The sequence below is a fragment of the Topomyia yanbarensis genome, chromosome 2 (assembly GCF_030247195.1).
Source record: "Topomyia yanbarensis strain Yona2022 chromosome 2, ASM3024719v1, whole genome shotgun sequence".
Taxonomy (NCBI): Eukaryota; Metazoa; Arthropoda; class Insecta; order Diptera; family Culicidae; genus Topomyia; species Topomyia yanbarensis.
Genome location: NC_080671.1, coordinates 164,252,605 through 164,273,687, shown reverse-complemented (window position 1 = coordinate 164,273,687; position 21,083 = coordinate 164,252,605). Strand labels below are relative to the sequence as shown.

The 21,083-nt window shown below is 42.2% G+C and overlaps 1 protein-coding gene across 1 annotated transcript; it reads left to right on the top strand.

Moving 5' to 3' along the window:
• The first annotated feature begins 76 nt into the window (after positions 1-76).
• LOC131681984 (SET domain-containing protein SmydA-8) lies at positions 77-18,772 on the top strand. The gene is made up of 3 exons (XM_058963109.1): positions 77-876; positions 17,711-17,937; positions 18,007-18,772. The coding sequence occupies exons 1-3, from the start codon at positions 197-199 to the stop codon at positions 18,591-18,593; spliced, it is 1,494 nt and encodes a 497-aa protein (XP_058819092.1). The 5' UTR covers positions 77-196; the 3' UTR covers positions 18,594-18,772.
• The last annotated feature ends 2,311 nt before the right edge of the window (positions 18,773-21,083 follow it).

Genomic DNA, 21,083 nt, shown 5'->3' with positions numbered 1-21,083 from the left:
GATCGAATTTAAAAATAGGCGCAATCGGCGAAACGATCATGCTGGTGTTTTACAGCTCTCAGTAAAGTTCGAGAACGGATAGAGCGAACATCGCGTCGAATATATAAATTCTCAAAGATATCTGCAGAAATCAGTTCTTTTCTAGGCAAATTGAAAGTGTCGTGCGGAAAGTTAGGTGAAAGGCGAAGCAGTTATCATGAGCGAAGCATTTAAAATTTTGGAAAATCCAGAATTGGGTCGATATGCTGCTGCAGACCGGAAACTTAAGGCGGGTGATATTCTTTTTGAGGAAACACCTTTCGCGATAGGACCAAAATTAGATAGCCCACCGGTCTGCTTGGAATGTTACTGTCCAGTCGATGGAAGTGCCAGTGGTCAAAAGTGTACTAAGTGTGGTTGGCCTCTATGTGAAGAATGTGGAGCCAAAGGAAATAGCATTATATATCATAGAAAAGAATGTGCACTCTTTGTGAAAAATGCGGTCAAATTTCAAAGTGTCGATGATTCGACCGCCAGTTGTGCCCAGCTGGATTGCATAACTCCTCTGCGTGTATTATTGGAGAAAGAGGATCAACCGGAACGATGGAATGCCGAAATTAGCACTATGGAGTATCATCACGAAGCGCGAAAAGCAACTGCTGTTTGGAATGCCGATCATCACAACGTTGTTGGGTATCTGCGTGGGCCATGCGGTTTAAAGAACCATTTTTCCGAAGATTTAATTCAACAGGTGATCGGAATCCTCCAAGTAAATGCGTTTGAAGCGCGTACCTGTAACGGGTATGCGGTCCGTGGTCTGTACCCGAAATTGGCCATAATGGCGCACTCGTGCGTGCCAAATGTCGTACATTCTATTCATCCCAGCAAAGACTACAAGTAAGTGTCAACAGCTATTCAAAGAAAACTACAGTCGAATTAAAAGCCAGTTGATAAATATGAGAATACTTTGGAATTTTTCAATTTTAAAGTATTCTAATGGGGTTTTCGATTGATTGACACCAGTGTAGTGTAGTGCACTGGAACTGCACCATTTTTGCACTTTCTAGCAGAAGTGCAAAAAACAGTGCACTCCACTACACCGGTGTCAATCAATCGAAAATCCCATAAGGAAAAGCTAGTAGGCAATTTTTATACAGTTCATAGGTATCCAGCATAAAACAATTGATCATCGAACGCTTATCAGTCCTTCTGTCAGAACGAGGACTGCTTCAAAAGTATGAACCAGTCAAAACTGACCTCTATTACAGTCCGTAAAAAGCTGAATACACGGATTTTCGCTATTTAGATCTCGTTAGCTGTTGTGCTTGTTTGTTGTGAATATATTACTAACTGGTCCATGATCTAACTAAAAAGTATCTGTCTGAATGTCACAATCTCATCACAAATTAATTTTTACAATCAAACAGACGATAGTTTATGGTGTGAGTAGACACCGTAGTAGTCCCTTTTGCCTGTTTTGGGCATAGACCACTGTCCGTCAGCTGGGCCAAAGCACCTAAACAGTCCACCCAGTAAATTTGCGCTGTGGTGAAAACAAATTGAATTTTTGTTATAGGATTATTTGTTGGCGGAACTTATGCAATACACCCATACAATACACTGCATTACCATAGCGACCAGGCGTATGATCTAGAACAATTTGTGAAACTTGATGTGGATAATGTCATGAACAAAATTGACGTGACTACGGGCTGGCGCTTGATGGGTGAACAACCCAATAGGTAACACGGTTTGCTGATGAGTTATTTTTACAACATTAATGTCAGCAAATTGAGAAAATATTTGTGCGGCAAGCGTTTTTGAAATGGTTTGCAATGAAAAATCGTTTTTGATCCACCAAGCAATACGGTGAGATATTTCTTATAACAATTAATGTATTCATAGTTCGCAATCTTTACTCACTGTACACCTCGCAGAAAAAAGATTTGTAGGTTCAATAAAATTATGCATTAAATTCAATAAATTAAATTATTGGTCGGGAGACAATAAAATTATTTATTGAATTCAATAAAATTTATTTATTGTTTCAATAAAACAAAATTATTGTTTCGTTTTTCAATAATTATTTTATTGAAATTAAAAGAAAATTATTGATACTAAAAATGTATTTATTGAAAGTAAAAATTTGTTGTTGTTCTAATAAAAAAATATTTTCAAACCAATAAGTTTGTTTGTTAAAGTGATAAACAATAAATGATTGGATTCAATAACACATATTTTTGGTTTAAATATGCTATTTTTTTCTGCGTGACTAAAAAGTATATTAAACTAGTATTTTTACATTTCTTAGAAAAGAAATGTACAGAACTCGCTCAATCTTTCGAGACTTTCCGAGGCCCGGAGGGCCGAATCTTATATACCAATCGACTCAGCTCGACGATTTAAGACAATGTATGTGTGTGTCTGTGTGTGTATATGTAACGGACAAACTGTCATTCGTGTTTCTCAGCAATGGCTGAACCGATCTTATCAAAACCAATTTTAAATGAAAGGCCCATCACCCAGACAGAATGCTATTAAATGGTTTTTGATTCTGATGCTTAGTTTCCAAGATATATTAATGTTTTAAGGTGCAAAAATCGCGTCTTTGCAGTTTTTTTAAATTTTCTCTCCCGAAATTGACGACGTAACTTTCGAACGAACTATAGATTGTTGAGATCGGACTATTATTAAAAGAGCGCCAAAACGGATAATTTTAGGTCAATAGTATCTTCGGAGAATTTAAAGCATACAATATGCCCTTTCTATTGTGATTTTACTGATTAATCTCCTTAAGAGTGAGATATTTTCATAAATTTTCTTGGAAGTGATTGTATTGAGATGATGCGTTCAATATAGTAATAATCCATTTAAATGAGCCAAATATTACTTCGATAAAACGAATTTCGTATTTCATTTTTCTATCTATCAACCGCTAGAATAAGAACCGAACTATTCCAAGTTGTCTAGATGGAACTTGATCACTTATCGGTGGAAGAATTTTCATTTGCGCGAACCTTCTGACATAACCATCAGATCGATCTGAAACATATCTCGGAAAATGGACAGCGAAATGAATAACTCCAAGCAGTGGTGTAGCCAAGAGGATGCTTTGGGATTTAACAACCCCCCCCCCCCTCACAAAAAATTGGATTGAAGTTAAAAATTTATTGATGCTGACTGATTTCATTCAATATTACAATGATAATTATCTGATCAGTACATTGATAACCTATTGTTTGAAACATCATGAGGACCTTTGAAAAATTGTGTGAATGCGATCCTGATATGTAACTAATGTAACTAATCTAATAACAATGATACCTTCGTAAATATCAATATCAAATACTTGCCTAAAACATTCCAATAGAAACTCACTCCAGAGTTCTGAAATCAATCATAATCATAATTACCTATCATATTGAGTTCAGTTTTGAAGGGGTGTACTGTAATACGGATTAGGTTCTTTTATAATAGGAAGCGAAACTGAAATTGCTTTAATGTCTATAAAACTTAGAACTGCTCACCGAAAAATTGCATAACTTCCAAGATTTGCTGAAAATGATTTTATTTTAGGAATGCGTCGAGTTGAGACGAAAATGTTAGAGAATTCATAACGAGAAAACCACCTTCCAAAAGTAGGGGAATTTATGAAAAATTGCGTTTTCCGTTCGACTCTAGTAGGTCCTGATCGATTTTTGTTAACATTTGATTTTTGTAGTATAACCAATTATATGAATAGGTAAAATAAATGTTCGAAAATAGTAATTTAAGGTCAAGATCACATCTTTTTGAAACCGCCAATTTCGCAGGTTTAGTATCTTCGATGAATTTTACAAACGTTAAACAGCACATCATTTGATAAAATAATTTTGGCGTTATATCCTCCAAGAAGTATTTATGGCGAATTTACTCTTCGAACAAATTTAGTTCCTGACTTAATGTCTTCAGCAAAATTTTGGGTAGTGCTATTACAAACCACTTTTTCACCTTTATACATTCATTGCAGAATTTATTAAAATCGACATTTTCTGCGTGTTCGTACTCATCACCCTGTAATTCCGGAACCGGAAGTCGGATCCATTAGAAATTCAATAGCAGCCTATGGGAACGTTGCACCTTTCATTTGAGACTAAGTTTGTCAAAATCGGTTCAGCCATCTCTGAGAAAAATGAGTGACATTTTTGGTCACATACACACACATACGCACATACACACATACATACATACACACATACATACACACACAGACATTTGCCGAACTCGACGAACTGAATCGAATGGTATATGTCACTCGGCCCTCCGGGCCTCCGTTAAAAAGTCGGTTTTCAGAGCAATTGCAATACCTTTCTATTGAGAAAGGCAAAAATCATTTTTTTTTTAATTTTTAGCATAGTTTGTCCTAAAAGATTGTTCTTGAAATAAATTATGAATTCTTAGTTGACAACTAGGTACATACAATTTTATTTGCGAAATTAATGATGCGGATTGTACACGTTGAGAAATAATATCGTTGTCATAGTAAAGCATGACAAATTAACGGCGTTCTTTGAGTGTTTTTGTATTAATGAACATGCAACGTGCTTTATACGATGGAAGAGGAAATGTCGTTTATTTTAGTTTACGAAGTGAGCTTAATTGGACACGATTAAGGGGTTGCGTAAAACCACAGACTAACAGACATAACAGTATGAAGGAATTCCCTCAAAAATTATCGATCCGACAATTTTCCCAGAACACTAGCTCCACCTTTTATTCACGGTCCCAAACACTCATTTACTGGTGGGTTACCCTTCAGGTTTGGGAACAATTTTTCACTAGTGGTCTATTCCCCATATGCTTGTTCATATGTCAGTGACGCCATAATTTCAAATGTGGCCACAGTCCCAACTACAAATATATTTAAAATGACCGTTAAAGCAGGCGAAGCTTTGTTTTTGAGTGTTATGCCTGTTATGTGTGTATGTATTTCTGGGTTTGAAAAGCCTGCTTTCATATTATTTTCTATGCCAAATGTCTTAGATAAGAATAAAACAACAGATCTTGCAAAAAGAAAATGTTTCGACAAAAGTTGTCTCTATTCGGACCTACCGAAGCATTTCGCCCTTTTAGGTGGATAGATGCGAATTATCGGTCAAAGGTCCTAATTGTTAGTTTGAAACCACAGTTACATTTTAGTGCCATAAATGTTCATTTGCATTACTCCATGGCAGTGCTATGTGACGATTTGCAAAACTCTACGTTTTTTCCATCCTTTTACAATATAGGGGTAATTCGAACCTCTCTTCGGGGCAATTCAGACCGTCACCTTTTTGATTCTTTTTACAATGGAATTATAAAATATTTATTGCGCACTTCCCACCAACCTGGACTCCGCACTTTCAAAGTGCGAGTGATCAAACTGCTACTGAAAACTGCGAGCTGTCAAAACACATATATTTTAAGTGATAGAGATGGTACTTTTATAGACAGACCAGTCTAACTAACCAGTCTATGAGAAGAATTTAATAGGAGAATAGTAAGTACGCAGTGCGGTTAGAATCCAGTTTTTAGTGCCACAAGCAATATTTCAGAAACTTGTTAAGAAGCAAAAAAATAAATTGCGTGGCAAAAACTTAATCTAGTTAGTCACAGCAATCGATTGGCGCATCATGTATTTTCTTTGCTGTGGCGTGTGCAATCGTCTGCGTAGCCGCTGAACGGTGGTTGAGAGAATAGGGGGTCCGAATAGCCCTGTACGCTCATTTCGCACAAAAGTGGTGAGCGTCTTGAAATTGTTTGTGTTTTCACCTAAATAAAAAATATTCCATAAAATAGGACTTTCAAGCTTTCTAAAACACTTACATGTTATTTTTTCACTTTTATTTGTTGCTTTAATCACGGTTTTACCATTGTAATGATTTTTGTTTCGAGAATAGCAAAAAATTAAACGAAACATGTTGTATCTCCTTTCTAAAAAAACTGAGGAATGAGATTCAGCTACCAAAATGATATTTTAGAATAGCGGTTCCATCTTTCACGAATATGTACGACAGTCAGAAAGTCTTACGATTTTCTGAGAAATCGCGTATTACCCCCACGGTCTTATAGCCCCGGGTCCCCTACAAAAAATGAAAGCTGCATTTCCAAACTCCCATCTCAATTCAAATTTTTTTCTTGTTCCATTTTTTGAACATTACATCAGATTTCGACGCTTCATGACCTTGTTTTTGATTGCGCTCAAATTTTGCATGATGATGTTTTTTGCGGTGTGTCCGGTTTGAAAGAGTCCGAAAAAATCGCAAAAGCGCCAAAAAAGCTGAAACACGGCAATCGAACGGGTTGGAATAAAAAAGCATGATGACGACTCAATAGTACAATTTGATATATATTTTATTTCCGTTAGATGCGAAAATAGTGGTGGCAATCTAGTGGATGAAGATTAATCAAAGTGGTATATAATCGTGTTTTTTCCTATTTTCTTGCAATATACTCGCCCTATTCTAATGAAACGAGTACCCGTCGTCTTTCGCTTCCCCTGGACGGAAATTACTGGTTTTGACCTTAGGTTTGACCTAATTCTAGGAAAATCTGCAGAATTTTTCTTAGTCTTGGTCTTTCATAGTTCTATAAAAAAAATTAGAAGTCTGCAATCTCAGGCGATGATTTCTGTCATTTCGAGAAACGTTGGAGCGAGCGAACGTATTCCAACTGCCGGGTTTGAAACTCTTGTGATAATCGTTGTATATAACTCCAACGAGATATTTATCTAATTTGACGCTCCAGTATGCTCATTTTCAGAACTATCTGGAGCGTTATTCTGGTGAGAAAATGGACAGGTGTCAATGGCTGCGGTTCATGAGCATCAATGGAGGTTAGTGTCATGAGCTTGAGCATGAGCTTGTGCGACCACCCCTGGCTGCTACTACGTTATCGATCGGGACTAGCTGAAGTTGCACAGGGAATCAGTAGATAATTATGCTTGGGATTAGCGAAACATCTTTCAATGTGCAACTCTTGGTAACCCTAAAGTGTTTCTGATCAATACCGGCGCCGGCCAGGCCCGAACGTAGATCGCGGAAGGAAAGGGAAGAAATTGTTAGTCCGATACTTGCTTTTGCTAGAGGCCGTATATACTACTGCGCACTCCACAAGTATCACGGGAGGAGGATATTTTTGTTAGTAGAGTATAGAAGTTGGATATACTTCTTCTTTACCGACGCCAGAGAGCTGATTTCCTACCTGGACTAGATATCGATCCACCAATTTCATGGACCAGGGACCAACGGCTTTACTTCCCTTCCGAAGGAAGACGTGACCACAGATTTTTTCACCTCAGAAAAATATCAACGACCTCGGCTGGAATTAAACCCAGGCCAATAGGAATGAGTGGCGGTCACGCTTACCACTCAACCACCGGCGCCGTTCATCAATGGAGGTTAGTGTCATTAGCCAAAACTTTATCTTAGTTGAAACGTGGTTGAGAAAGGACAATTCTTCGTATGTGAAGTTTTGATCGCCTGCGTTTTTCCCTTGATGTTGATACACGGAATCCCAGAGTCAATCGTGTTATGGTTACTGAATTGGTATCAAGTTTCATTTTATACTCTTATCTGGCATGAAGTTGACGTTCTGTTTGATGTGGTATGCGGAGTTTTCTGAGGCGGTAGAGTTCGTGGAGGCAAATTTAACACCGGTGCGATATTTGAGAATATCTTGGCTGGAAGTCCGTTGCAACTGGAGAACCTTGTGGAAGATGCCAATATTGTGGCTGAGATCTTTCTTCCAGATAAACTGATTTTATTGATAAACGGGCGAATAGGGTCGTGTACCGATTGCACACCACCACACCTTGTGCTCGGCGCCCTCTGCTCATCGGACCAGCATAATCATCGGTAACTAGAAACGACGGATGTGACTGGACGCGACCTCCTACAATCCAACCCCGCTTCGAAATACTGCTAGCAGTTTGCAATAATGATACATGATATGATCACGAAGCAGTACGTAAAAGGTTATAATTGAGTGACGCTGTAGTAATAGAGGATGCTTTGTGTCGTAGTGTAGATCAGATTCCTCAATCTTCCCGCCAACCTAAGAAGTCCCCTTCCGTCCAATAATTCGGTTGGAACAATTTACTTCGACGTTTAACATCTCTGTCTTGCTGCAAATACTGCAGTTCATCCTGATGGTATAGCTAATGAACGCACAAAATTCTATGGCTGTTAGTGTTACTGTTTTCCTTGAGTGTTGACAGCAGAAGCGTAGCACGTGGATTGGAAGTAATTTCTGGAGAATCTTTTTTGTCGTACTTGCCATTCATCAGGCCGTTTAGATTCTCTGCAAAATTTTCACGGGTGTCCCTTTTCAATCTTTCCTAACTCTTTCCTTCCCAGTATCAGGGGCTTTGACTTTAGGTATGGTATTGTTTCGTTCTCTCTAGATAACGATCAAAGCAGTACTTGGCTGAAACAGAAATTGGAGGTGATAAGTGGGAGGGGCTTCCGTATTATTGTCGAATTATATAACCTTTACCAGAAGAAGATACAAGACAAATTCGGACCTAGTAAAGGTTTTTGAGCTATAAAACTGAAACTTGTTAACCGCAGCTGCCAAATCTTGTGCCTCGGATAAGGGAGTCTTTGAAGCAAAGCCGCTTTCAGATGAAGAAAAGTTGGGTGCACCTTTAAATGTTAAAAAAGACAACAGCAAAGCCAAGAAAATGACAAATCAAGATTCGCAATCGGCTCGACGTTCATAAAGGGTAAAAACACTTCCAGTGCGCTATCAATAATCAACGGGAGAAGATAATATGTACTACATGGACATCCCTATTTGTGTAACTTTTATCTATAGGACTTAATGATAGTTTTTAATAAAGAAGAACAGCTCTCGTGTGTTCGTCTAACAGTACAGTTCATAGTCGATATCCTGTTAAGTGCCTATTAAAATACATATCGGTCGTGTCCTGTATGCAACCCTTTATTTTGTTTTACTAATTGCCAATCCAAATTTCTGTGATTTTACAACGAGATTACGAATCGACAATCTTTGATATTGCAGAAATTCAAAATAGTTAAGAAAATGTTCATAAACCTTAGAGATAATCGTTTTTTATTTTAAATAATTAATTTAAATTTTATCATATAAGATACATATAGATTAGGGTATTTTATCACCTCATTTCTGATATTTGAGAAAACATTAACAAGATAATTTTGGATGAACTTGTGCTTTGTGCCCATTTTTTATTGTAAATAATAGTCTTACTATTAAAGTAGAAGCACGCCTTGTAAATATGGTCCAGGCTCATAGTTTCAAAGTGCTTGTTTACGCCGGGATCTGGCCGATACTCAAGCCCGGGAAACAGTGAAACACAGGGCGGACGAACAGCACCAGAAGAACAAACTTGGCTGGCCCCGCACAGGCCAGCAGAAGGGCGTTCTTTTCCACCTGCTTTGGACAACTTTCAGTCCACACAACACTGAAAGTCTCTTATAACATAACATTTATTTACACTATTTACATATGTTACATTCAAATTTCACTGCTTCTAATATTTGTAAGTCCCGGTCTGTGGGGAAGCGGTGTGCAACGTATGCACGGCGAGCGCGACGCACAGTCAGTTGTACTGGACTGTCTTGATCGGCGATAAACTTAGTACTGCCTGGTACCGCTCCCACAGGCATGGTAAATTATCAAGATCGCCCCGAATGTGTGCGATCATCTTCAATCTACGGCGACGAATTTGCGTGGAAATCACCGGACTGCAAAAAGTATGGTTGCTCATCTCCAGTGATAATTGGCAGCAATCAGCTGGGTAACGATGATGTTAGTTTGCCTTCGGTTTGCGTGTGCGCCTGCTGATCGAAATTGAAGAATAATGTTATCTGTTCCCCGGGGTTGAAAATATATGATTTGGCACACTATCTGCGGGTGTCGATTTGGGGGATCAAAATAATTATTTGGTACGATGTTCACTTCGGCGTGAACATTCTCCCCGCCTTGAATTATGAAGAAAATTCAACAAGTTGTCGCTTAGGCCACCGAGATGGGCCGAACCAATCGTGAACCGGAGATGGGTATACTAGGTGGACTCGTCGACGGCGATCGCGCAAAAATTACTGTGCGGTCCAGTCTACTACCGGAGTGGTGATCCCGTGACGTCATAAACGTTCGTGGTGATGGTTAGTGATTTTATACCGATATTCTGTCGGGATGATGCTCATAGACGGTGTAGTCCGATATTCTGTCGGATTGGTGATTCGAGCTTCGTTGATACGGCGATGTGTGCATGAGTGATAAAACGGTCCGAAATTCTGTCCGGATGGATGTGCGTACAGACCATAGTGCGGTTAACGATCACGATGAAAAACTGAAAGAATAGAAAATCTGTACGCAAACATCGTTGCTGCTGAGCGAAAAAATTGTACTTAACTGTAGTCAAGTCACAGCCGGGGGGTTCGGAGAACCCACCGGCGAGGCTTGTGCTCTTTACAGATGCTTCAGGAACTGCTCGATTCCCCCGAGCTTGGGCCAGGATCTCGTCTGGCGACTCTATACCCTGAGTGAGGGCCGGGATCTCGTCCGGCGGGTGTGTTTGCTGCTATGGCTTCGTTGATGGTGGTGACAAAACCGCTTCGTCGTAACTTACTGTGTGTAGTGATGCGATGTGATCAACTTTGCGGTGCAATCCGTACATCCGTGGACGGATTACACGCAAAAAGATGGATTCCTCCGGTCCAACCACAAGGAGTGCGTTGAGGAACAGAATCCCGCGGAAAGTTGATCCAGGATGGGGTGAGCTGACGGATGACGTGGTAAATTTGGCGAATGTCACTTTCCGGTTGCATGATTTCTGGCGAATACGCGATTATAAATCCACCAAATCGCCCTTTGGTGGGACCAGAAAACACCAACGGTAAAATATGAAGCACTTGATTGCTTCCCAGGTCGGAAAGTGACTCGACATCCGTGTGTAGTTGTGTGTGTGTGAATCGTCCTTCGGTCGTCATTGACGGGAAAAGTGAAGCCAATTGCTTCCAGGAAGAACGATCCGTGCGTGTATGTGGGTTGACGTTGTGCGCATTTTGGCCACCATAGATCCTTAACGAGCCTAGTGTGCGCGTACGGGGTACGAAACAGCTCTGATGCAGGTAGAGCAAATCCAGTGCAGGCTTATGTAGGTAAGACACGATCACGCGCCGTTTCGATTGTCTGTTGGCGACACATACGATGAACGGCGTTCTGTGCTGCATTAGATGAAGCGGCCGTCGGTTGCCGCGTTTTGATGACGTGGGTTCGTTGGTTTGTGCATCTGATGCCACAAGATGTCTGGTTTCTCGTGTGAATCGGGCTGGTAGTCTGCGTCATAGGGTGTTTACTAACATGTGATGACGGTAAATGGCTCACAACGGTGCTCATCCCGAAGAATCGCAGCGAAAGCGGGACGTGTTGTGGCCACGAATCGGTCCTGCTTGGACCTACTGTTACAGCGCGGTCGGTGTGTAACATTCGCGAATTGGGTTTGTTCTTCAACGGCAAGAAAAAAGACTACCAGACGCACCGATCTATTCACACACTTGAATGGAACTGCACTCACCCATTTCCGTCGATGATGTGATGGAAAACGCGTCCCACAGCTGGCAGATTTCTTGCATAGCTCTCCAGCTGGCCGCCGATTCTCCAAATCAGCAGCGAAAGTGATCTCGATCCGCGTCTTCGTAGTGTTGGAAAATGGGTGCAGTCTCCATTTCATTTTCTCCCACAGACCGGGTCGATCGCGATGACGCTCGCGAAAACAAAAGCGCGATCGTTGCGCGCGTTTTGCAGCGGACCGCTTGGCTTGCGGTAAATGAAGCGCCATCCTACGGACTTGAGGGTCTATCCGGCTCGAAGGACCATGTTTACGCCGGGATCTGGCCGATACTCAAGCCCGGGAAACAGTGAAACACAACACACAACCGGACGAACAGCACCCAAACAGGAAAACTAAACAAACTGGGCTGGCTCCGCACAGGCCAGCAAAAGAGCAAATCCAGTGCAGGCTTATGTAGGTAAGACACGATCACGCGCCGTTTCGATTGTCTGTTGGCGACACATACGATGAACGGCGTTCTGTGCTGCATTAGATGAAGCGGCCGTCGGTTGCCGCGTTTTGATGACGTGGGTTCGTTGGTTTGTGCATCTGATGCCACAAGATGTCTGGTTTCTCGTGTGAATCGGGCTGGTAGTCTGCGTCATAGGGTGTTTACTAACATGTGATGACGGTAAATGGCTCACAACGGTGCTCATCCCGAAGAATCGCAGCGAAAGCGGGACGTGTTGTGGCCACGAATCGGTCCTGCTTGGACCTACTGTTACAGCGCGGTCGGTGTGTAACATTCGCGAATTGGGTTTGTTCTTCAACGGCAAGAAAAAAGACTACCAGACGCACCGATCTATTCACACACTTGAATGGAACTGCACTCACCCGTTTTCCATCACATCATCGACGGAAATGGGTGAGTGCAGTTCCATTCAAGTGTGTGAATAGATCGGTGCGTCTGGTAGTCTTTTTTCTTGCCGTTGAAGAACAAACCCAATTCGCGAATGTTACACACCGACCGCGCTGTAACAGTAGGTCCAAGCAGGACCGATTCGTGGCCACAACACGTCCCGCTTTCGCTGCGATTCTTCGGGATGAGCACCGTTGTGAGCCATTTACCGTCATCACATGTTAGTAAACACCCTATGACGCAGACTACCAGCCCGATTCACACGAGAAACCAGACATCTTGTGGCATCAGATGCACAAACCAACGAACCCACGTCATCAAAACGCGGCAACCGACGGCCGCTTCATCTAATGCAGCACAGAACGCCGTTCATCGTATGTGTCGCCAACAGACAATCGAAACGGCGCGTGATCGTGTCTTACCTACATAAGCCTGCACTGGATTTGCTCTACCTGCATCAGAGCTGTTTCGATTGTCTGTTGGCGACACATACGATGAACGGCGTTCTGTGCTGCATTAGATGAAGCGGCCGTCGGTTGCCGCGTTTTGATGACGTGGGTTCGTTGGTTTGTGCATCTGATGCCACAAGATGTCTGGTTTCTCGTGTGAATCGGGCTGGTAGTCTGCGTCATAGGGTGTTTACTAACATGTGATGACGGTAAATGGCTCACAACGGTGCTCATCCCGAAGAATCGCAGCGAAAGCGGTTCACGCCGAAGTGAACATCGTACCAAATAATTATTTTGATCCCCCAAATCGACACCCGCAGATAGTGTGCCAAATCATATATTTTCAACCCCGGGGAACAGATAACATTATTCTTCAATTTCGATCAGCAGGCGCACACGCAAACCGAAGGCAAACTAACATCATCGTTACCCAGCTGATTGCTGCCAATTATCACTGGAGATGAGCAACCATACTTTTTGCAGTCCGGTGATTTCCACGCAAATTCGTCGCCGTAGATTGAAGATGATCGCACACATTCGGGGCGATCTTGATAATTTACCATGCCTGTGGGAGCGGTACCAGGCAGTACTAAGTTTATCGCCGATCAACACAGTCCAGCACAACTGAATGTGCGTCGCGCTCGCCGTGCATACGTTGCACACCGCTTCCCCACAGACCGGGAATTAGAAATAGTTTCGAAGCAGTGAAATTTGAATATAACAATGTTGTAAATAGTGTAAATAAATGTTGTTATGATTACAGTAGGACTTTCTGGTGTTGTGTGGACTGGAAAGGTCCGAAGAAGGCGGAAAAGAACGCCCTTTTGCCGGCCTGTGCGGGGCCAGCCAAGCTTGTTTCTTTCCGGGTGCGGTTCTTTCGCGTTGTGTTTCACTGTTTCCCGGGCTTGAGTATCGGTCAGATCCCGGCGTAAACATGGTCCTTCGAACCGGATTGACTCTCAAGTCCGCAGGATGGCGCTCCATTTACCGCAAGCCAAGCGGTCCGCTGCAAAACGCGCGCAACGATCGTGCTTTTGTTTTCGCGAGCGCCATCGCGATCTACCCGGTCTGTGGGAGAAAATGCAATGGAGACTGCACCCATTTTCCAATACTGCGAAGACGCGGATCGAGATTACTTTCGCTGCTGATTTGGAGAATCGGCGGCCAGCTGGACAGCTATGCAACAAATCTGCCAGCTGTAGGACGCGTTTTCCATCGCATCATCGACGGAAATGGGTGAGTGCAGTTCCATTCAAGTGTGTGAATAAATCGGTGCGTCTGGTAGTCTTTTTTCTTGCCGTTGACGAAGAAACACAATTCGCGAAAGTTACACACCGACCGCGCTGTAACAGTAGGTCCAAGCAGGACCGATTCGTGGCCACAACACGTCCCGCTTTCGCTGCGATTCTTCGGGACGAGCACCGTTGTGAGCCATTTACGTCATCACATATTAGTGAGCACCCTACGACGAAGACTACCAGCCCGATTCACAGTCGAAACCAGCCATATTGTGGCATCAGATGCCAAATCCCACGTCATCAATTCGCGGCAAACCGACGGCCGCTTCATCTAGTGCAGCACAGAACGCCGTTCTTCGTATGTGTCGCCAACAAGCAATCGAAACGGCGCGTGATCGTGTTTTCCCTACATAAGCCTGCACTAGATTTGCTCTACCGGCATTAGAGCTGTATCGTACCCCGTACACGCACACTAGGCACATTAAGGATCTCTGGTGGCCAAAATGCGCACAACGTCAAACCACATATACGTTCGATTCGTTCTTCCTGGAAGCAATTGGCTTCACTTTTCCCGTCAAAGACGACCGAAGGACGATTCTTAAACACACACAACTACACACGGATGTCGAGTCACTTTCCGACCTGGGAAGCAACCAAGTGCTTCATATTTCACCGTTGGTGTTTTCTGGTCCCACCAAAGGGCGATTTGGTGGATTTATGATCGCGTATTCGCCAGAAATCATGCAACCGGAAAGTGACATTCGCCAAATTTACCCCGTCATCCGTCAGCTCACCCGATACTGGATCAACTTTCCGTGGGATTCTGTTCCTCAATGCACTCCTTGTGGTTGGACCGGAGGAATCCATCCTTTTGCGTGTAATCCGTCCACGGATGTACGGATTGCACCACAAAGTTGATCACATCGCATCACTACACGCAGTAAGATACGACGAAGCGGTTTTGTCATCACCATCAACGAAGCCATAGCAGCAAACACACCCGCCGGACGAGATCCCGGCCCTCACTCAGGGTATAGAGTCGCCAGACGAGATCCTGGCCCAAGCTCGGGGGAATCGAGCAGTTCCTGAAGCATCTGTAAAGAGCACAAGCCTCGCCGGGCGGGTTCTCGGAACCCCCCGGCTGTGACTTGACAATAGTTAAGTACAAAGTTTATCGCCGATCAAGACAGTCCAGTACAACTGACTGTGCGTCGCGCTCGCCGTGCATACGTTGCACACCGCTTCCCCACAGACCGGGAATTAGAAATTAATTTGAAGCAGTGGAATTAAATATAACAATTATGTAAATAGTGTAAATAAATGTTATGTTGTAAGCGACTTTCTGGTGTTGTGTGGACTGGAAAGGTCCGAAGAAGGCGGAAAAGAACGCCCTTTTGCTGGCCTGTGCGGGGCCAGCCCAGTTTGTTTAGTTTTCCTGTTTGGGTGCTGTTCGTCCGCCCTGTGTTTCACTGTTTCCCGGGCTTGAGTATCGGCCAGATCCCGGCGTAAACAGTGCTTGCATATTGTAGAACACTAAACACAATGATACTTTTCTCGAATTGGAAAAATAATCTTGGAGATTCCGATGTAAATTTACGGCACATGTTACAAGCAAGCAACTGTATTCTGTGAATTTTATTTCATTTCGGTTATGTCTAAGACATCATTCACCCATCTTTTGTTATGGCTTACTCATCAATAGATAGATACAAAATCAATACAATACATAAAAAAGGAGGAATACTAAGGCTCAAGTTACCTCAAGGCTTGGTAGTGTGCGTGAGAAAAATTGTGTTCAGCTTTGCCACCAGAATATCCATTTAAACCTTTCCAAAACCCTAAAAGAAGAATATCAGTCGATTTATTAGATCATCACGATTCAATTCATGCAAAATACTTGCTGGAAAAACTATCGGCTTAGCTGAATGGTGCTTTTGAAAAAGTGGCTGTGGTTTTTTCTTTGCGCAGTTGTGTTGCGTACCCCAGTACGGTGTGGTAGTGTGACAAAAAATCACAGCCACTTTTTCAAATAGGGTTTCCACCCCTCCGGGTTTGACCCGGAGACTCCGGTTTTCGGGAGCGATCTCTGGGTCTCCAGGTTTTACACCAATTTCTCCGGGTTTGGTGGGAAGAAGCATAGGTTGAATTTTTTTTTGGAATTAATTGATTCTTTACAAAATATTTAAAAAGTCTAAGTTAACTATTACTCTGGTTCAGATTCATTTCGTTTCAAGGTGGCGAAGATGAGTTCACCAAATATTAATACTTTCTTTCACAAAGCAATGAAAATGAAAAACAAATAAAATTACTACAAATTAACCTTCCGGTAGTCGCCCTCTGAAAATCTAGCGAAATCGTCTTAGGGTACCAGCGGCTGCTCGTTCGGTAGGCCATATGCGTGACTTCCGGAGGGTTAAGGAAAGTAATATTTCGTCATGTGCTACAATTGAAATGTTGCATTCCACTAAGTCGTTCAATATGGTGTAAAAGTTTTTTTGCTGCAATTTTACCAAATCATTTCACTCATAGTGGTGCTTATCACCAGCTGCACTAAGGTCTAGCAGATTTGTTCTAATCCAACTGACTAGGTCAACATCAAACGAGTTCTTCCGGTGTTGTTGCTACTCCGGCAGCGATCCATAACTGGGCTAGGGAGGTGAGTTTTGCCCCATTGTTGCGAAATGAAAATTTTTTGGTGATGAATAACCGACACCACATAGTGTGATGTCGCAGCTCTGCCTCCTTTGCTCTCCTTTTCCTGTTAGTTGTGGAGGAGAGCAATGCTCGTTCAACTTATCCTCTACAGTGAGAGTAGCTGGTGCTTTTGTATTCTTGGCACTTAGTCGGGAAGTGAAATACTACACCAGATTAAACCGATAAAACAGTTCTCAGACGTGAAAAATTTACAGTTTAACTGTAACGTAGTAGTAAAGCGATTAAAGTGCTCTTAAATGCCGAGCAATCGCTTTGATTCCAATTTCCGTCTAGTTCCACTCAAAATCCACCACCCCCTAGGTCAGTGAAAATCTCCGGGTCAAAGCCTCTCCAGAGGTGGCAACCCTTCAAAAACACCATTTAGCGAAACCGATAGTTTTTCCAGCAGCTATTTTGTATGATTTGAAACGTTGTGATCTAATAAATCGGCTGATATTCTTCTTTTAGAGTTTTGAAAAGGTTTAAATGGATAATCCGGTGGCAAAGCTGAACACAATTTTTCCTATCCATACTACCCAGCGTTCAAATCTAACACATGCTCAAAAAAGGTAACTTGAGCCTTAAAATACTGTTTGGAACTGTATTTCACTCACTATCTCCGTACAAAATCAACGAGAATGCTAAATTTCTGCTGCTGTTTCATGTATTCACGATTAAAAAGTAGGGTGTTCTTTGCATTGCAAATGCTGATATAGGTTTTTTACGCAATATTAGAGCAAATATATAATGCATTAATTTTTTTAATATATGGAATTTAAAAAAAAGTTGTTTATTTAAAGTATGACAGTCCGGCGTTACACGATAAACTTTTCTTAAGTAAAATTTATGTTTGAATATATTTTTTTTGTTACAGGCTGGTGGCAAGAGCAGCTATAGATGTTGCTGAAGGCGGAATGCTGTTCACTACTTACACATACACGTTGAACGGAACCGCTATGAGGCAGAGTGCTCTGAAAGCGGGAAAATACTTTACCTGTCGTTGCGCACGCTGTCTGGATCCTACGGAATTAGGGACACATTTTAGTTCCTTGAAATGCCAGAAATGTGACAACGGTCTAATAGAATCGAGCAATCCATTGGGTAAGGACTACTATTGCTAGTGACGAAAATAAATTTTAAAGTTAACGAAGCATGACATTTACATTTTAGACGACAATGCCGATTGGAAATGTACTCACTGTGAATTCAAGACACGAGGAGCGGCAGTTTTAAAAGCTTCTCAAGTAATGCAAACCGAGTTGGACGAACTTGCTTATATGGAATATGGACCCGAGCGATTAGAAAACTTTGAGCGAGTGTACAAGAAATACAAAAGTGTTCTTCATCCTCTGCACTTCATCAATACCTCCATCCGAGACAGTTTGATTGAATTATATGGTAGAATACAAGGCTACGAAATGCAAGATCTTCCAGATATTTTACTAGAGCGGAAAGTTGAGTTGTGCCAAGATGTTCTGAAAGTGCTGAATGTTTTCGAACCAGGAAAGTCTCGTGCTAGGGCAATGGTTTTGTACGAACTGCATGCTCCGTTGATATTGCTTGCTCAGTCGGCCTTTAGCCGAGGGACTCTGGAAGGTGCATCATTGAAAGAAAAGCTAACAGAAGCAGCTGATATACTGAAGGAAAGCGCCGAGATACTGGAATGGGAAGATGCTTCGACGCCAGAAGGTATTTTAGCTAACGTTGCTAAACAATCAATCGTGCAACTGGAACAAAGCATTCAATCTTTGGATTAAGTATGTTGAATTATACAATCGCTGTGATCTAAAGCTGTTTTATGTAGTTGTTGTAACTGTATCAGAAACACATAGTTTACACTTTTAAAGTGAAAATTGCGAGCAAACAGTAAATCAGTAATTCTTTGTTTGTTCTAATAACCTTGTTTCATATGAATTGATTGGTAACATCAAAATAAATATGCAAATAAAAAAACAAAACAGATGAGCATTGGTTTAACTGAAAAGTCTCGAATAGTAGCCATATTAAAAACGAAAAAAGCCATGTAATAGAAACTACCCCGACATCTGGAAGTTGCCTAAGCGTGCACGAATTTACAAGCCATTCATCTTTGCTAGCATAGACCATTTGAATTACCATTGAAAACAACGAAAGGGAATTGTTTGTTCATTTGCCTTTACGGAAGCCAAATTGTGTATCAGACCAAAAGCCATGTGCTTCGACCCAATTATTAAGGCGGAACAGGATCCTTATCTTGAACAATCTCCGAATACGCAACAGTATTCCCATCGGTCGATACGAGTTGTGATCGGTTGCTGATTTTGGCATGACGATGACCTTAACTTACCTTCAATCATGAGGTAATGTAACCCTCAAGGGACAAGCACCTCGTCAGAAAGTCAGACACATTCTTCAACCAATAGAATTTGATTCTGTCTGTCCCGTGGCAATATTGGTGCATGCCAAGAGAGCAAATAAGAACTCCATCGTCGAAAACGGTGATTTGTTCGTGGTGTCGCGGCGCGTTAGATTTTCTGTACCGGGGCAGAATGCGAACGGGTCTTCTCGGCGATTCTCCCACGCTCCTGTTGCTAGTTTCGGTTACGCCTACGTCGGTCTGTACCCCAAAAACACTCATCGATGTTTCTTTCGTTAACCCTTCGACGAATCTGCGTGTGCTTTTTAGCTTTCATCAACCTTTTCATTTGCATTTCTAACGTGCGCATATCCGAAAATTTTCGAGCAATCCGACATTCAAAAAGTCCTTATACGCATAGGATATTTACTTCTGAGCACTCTTTGTCCCAGCACGGAATGAAAGACTGCCCACGGTTGTTTGCGTCTAGCTCGAATCGCGATGTCGAGAATCAAACCAGCCAAAAACCTATACTCTTCTTCCGGAGGAAACTCTTGTTTTGATGCGATATGTTTAGATTTTTCCGATCGTTTTTAAGCATTAGTGATCGAAATCATGATATGCAGATGATCTCCACCATTGGGACGGGAATTACCTTTCACATGCAATCCAATTGTAGTAATGTCAAGCACAGAGATAATTCTCACGCATTTTCGCGTGCTTGTAGGACAAGAATATGAGTCATTTCACTAAATCAAGGATTAATGTAGATCTATTATACAGCCAAGATAATGGATCAATGCAGATCTATTGTCATCATGAAGACAACCCCATGTCGTACCGTGGGAGCTGAAGTTTCCTAGATCTACCCGTGGTAAAACCCCTGCAAAAACAAAAGATAATCCCCTTGTAGGTCATCAGAATTAGGCTCATCAGTAAGCAAGTTAGCGTAAAGATTTTCTGAAAGGACAGTTTGCGGAGTACTCTTCAATATTTCTGCGAAACGGCGCTTGGGTGTTTCTTAAGCTTCTCCCCGCATAGCTTGTACGCAGTATATGATGCCATGAGGACTCTCTTTACAGCAAATACAATTCTCTGTAACCTTATTGCAGCGATCTTCCTCCGTTTAACTTGATTACTTGCAGGTGATGCATTTCATGAAGCGCGGCTCAATATAGCAGATAGGTAGACGACGTCTTCCGATCATGATGTGGCTAGGTAGAGCTGATCCTGTAAAGGTTACGCAAAGCGAGTCCTACTTAATGCACATTCTACCATTCTTTATTCCGACTGAATATAATTGTTGCAATCGAACAACTCAACTTGCTGAAGTAGGGAGTTCTAAAAATTTCCAACCCCATCCCACAGTAGGCCCTCGCAAGTGAGACATGTTTCGTAAACTACTGTATTTAGCTCCACATCACGAACTGGAAGGTTTTTTTATATTAAGGTTTAAAAAGTTTCAAAAGGCTGGCCTGTAGTGTATTGACACTGTGTGGGACTCACGACTCACGTTCGTGCCTAACCACTAAAAGCACTTTTTATTTTTTTACGCCCTTCCCCACGGAACTACGTCTAGCTATTACATCGTGGCTCGTTGTGCTTTCATCGCACCTCTTTTTTCTGCTCTATCTCGAAGGCTCGGTTCATGGAATGGCTCGACCTACGAGCTTTGATTTATCTCTCGACTCTTCTCTTGCTTCTTGTCTCCATCTATTACGTCGCCGTTTAATTCTCGTCCCCCTGAGCCGTTTAGGAGCCGAATCCTTGAGCCATTTAGCCCATGTTTTTGTGAATCATTCTGCTCCCGATCTTATCACGATCTAGTTGGATAGTCCCCGTCGGCGAACTCACCCTACTCCGACCGATAATTCCCCGACAGAGAAATTTCCCCCGGCGCCGGTACCCGCTT

Bases quoted from the DNA above. Each gene is read 5' to 3' on its own strand.
- LOC131681984 (XM_058963109.1), top strand. From the start codon at position 197: ATGAGCGAAGCATTTAAAATTTTGGAAAATCCAGAATTGGGTCGATAT. The intron at 877-17,710 runs GTAAGTGTCAAC...TTTTTGTTACAG, and splicing joins CATCCCAGCAAAGACTACAA to GCTGGTGGCAAGAGCAGCTA. The intron at 17,938-18,006 runs GTAAGGACTACT...TTTACATTTTAG, and splicing joins AGAATCGAGCAATCCATTGG to ACGACAATGCCGATTGGAAA.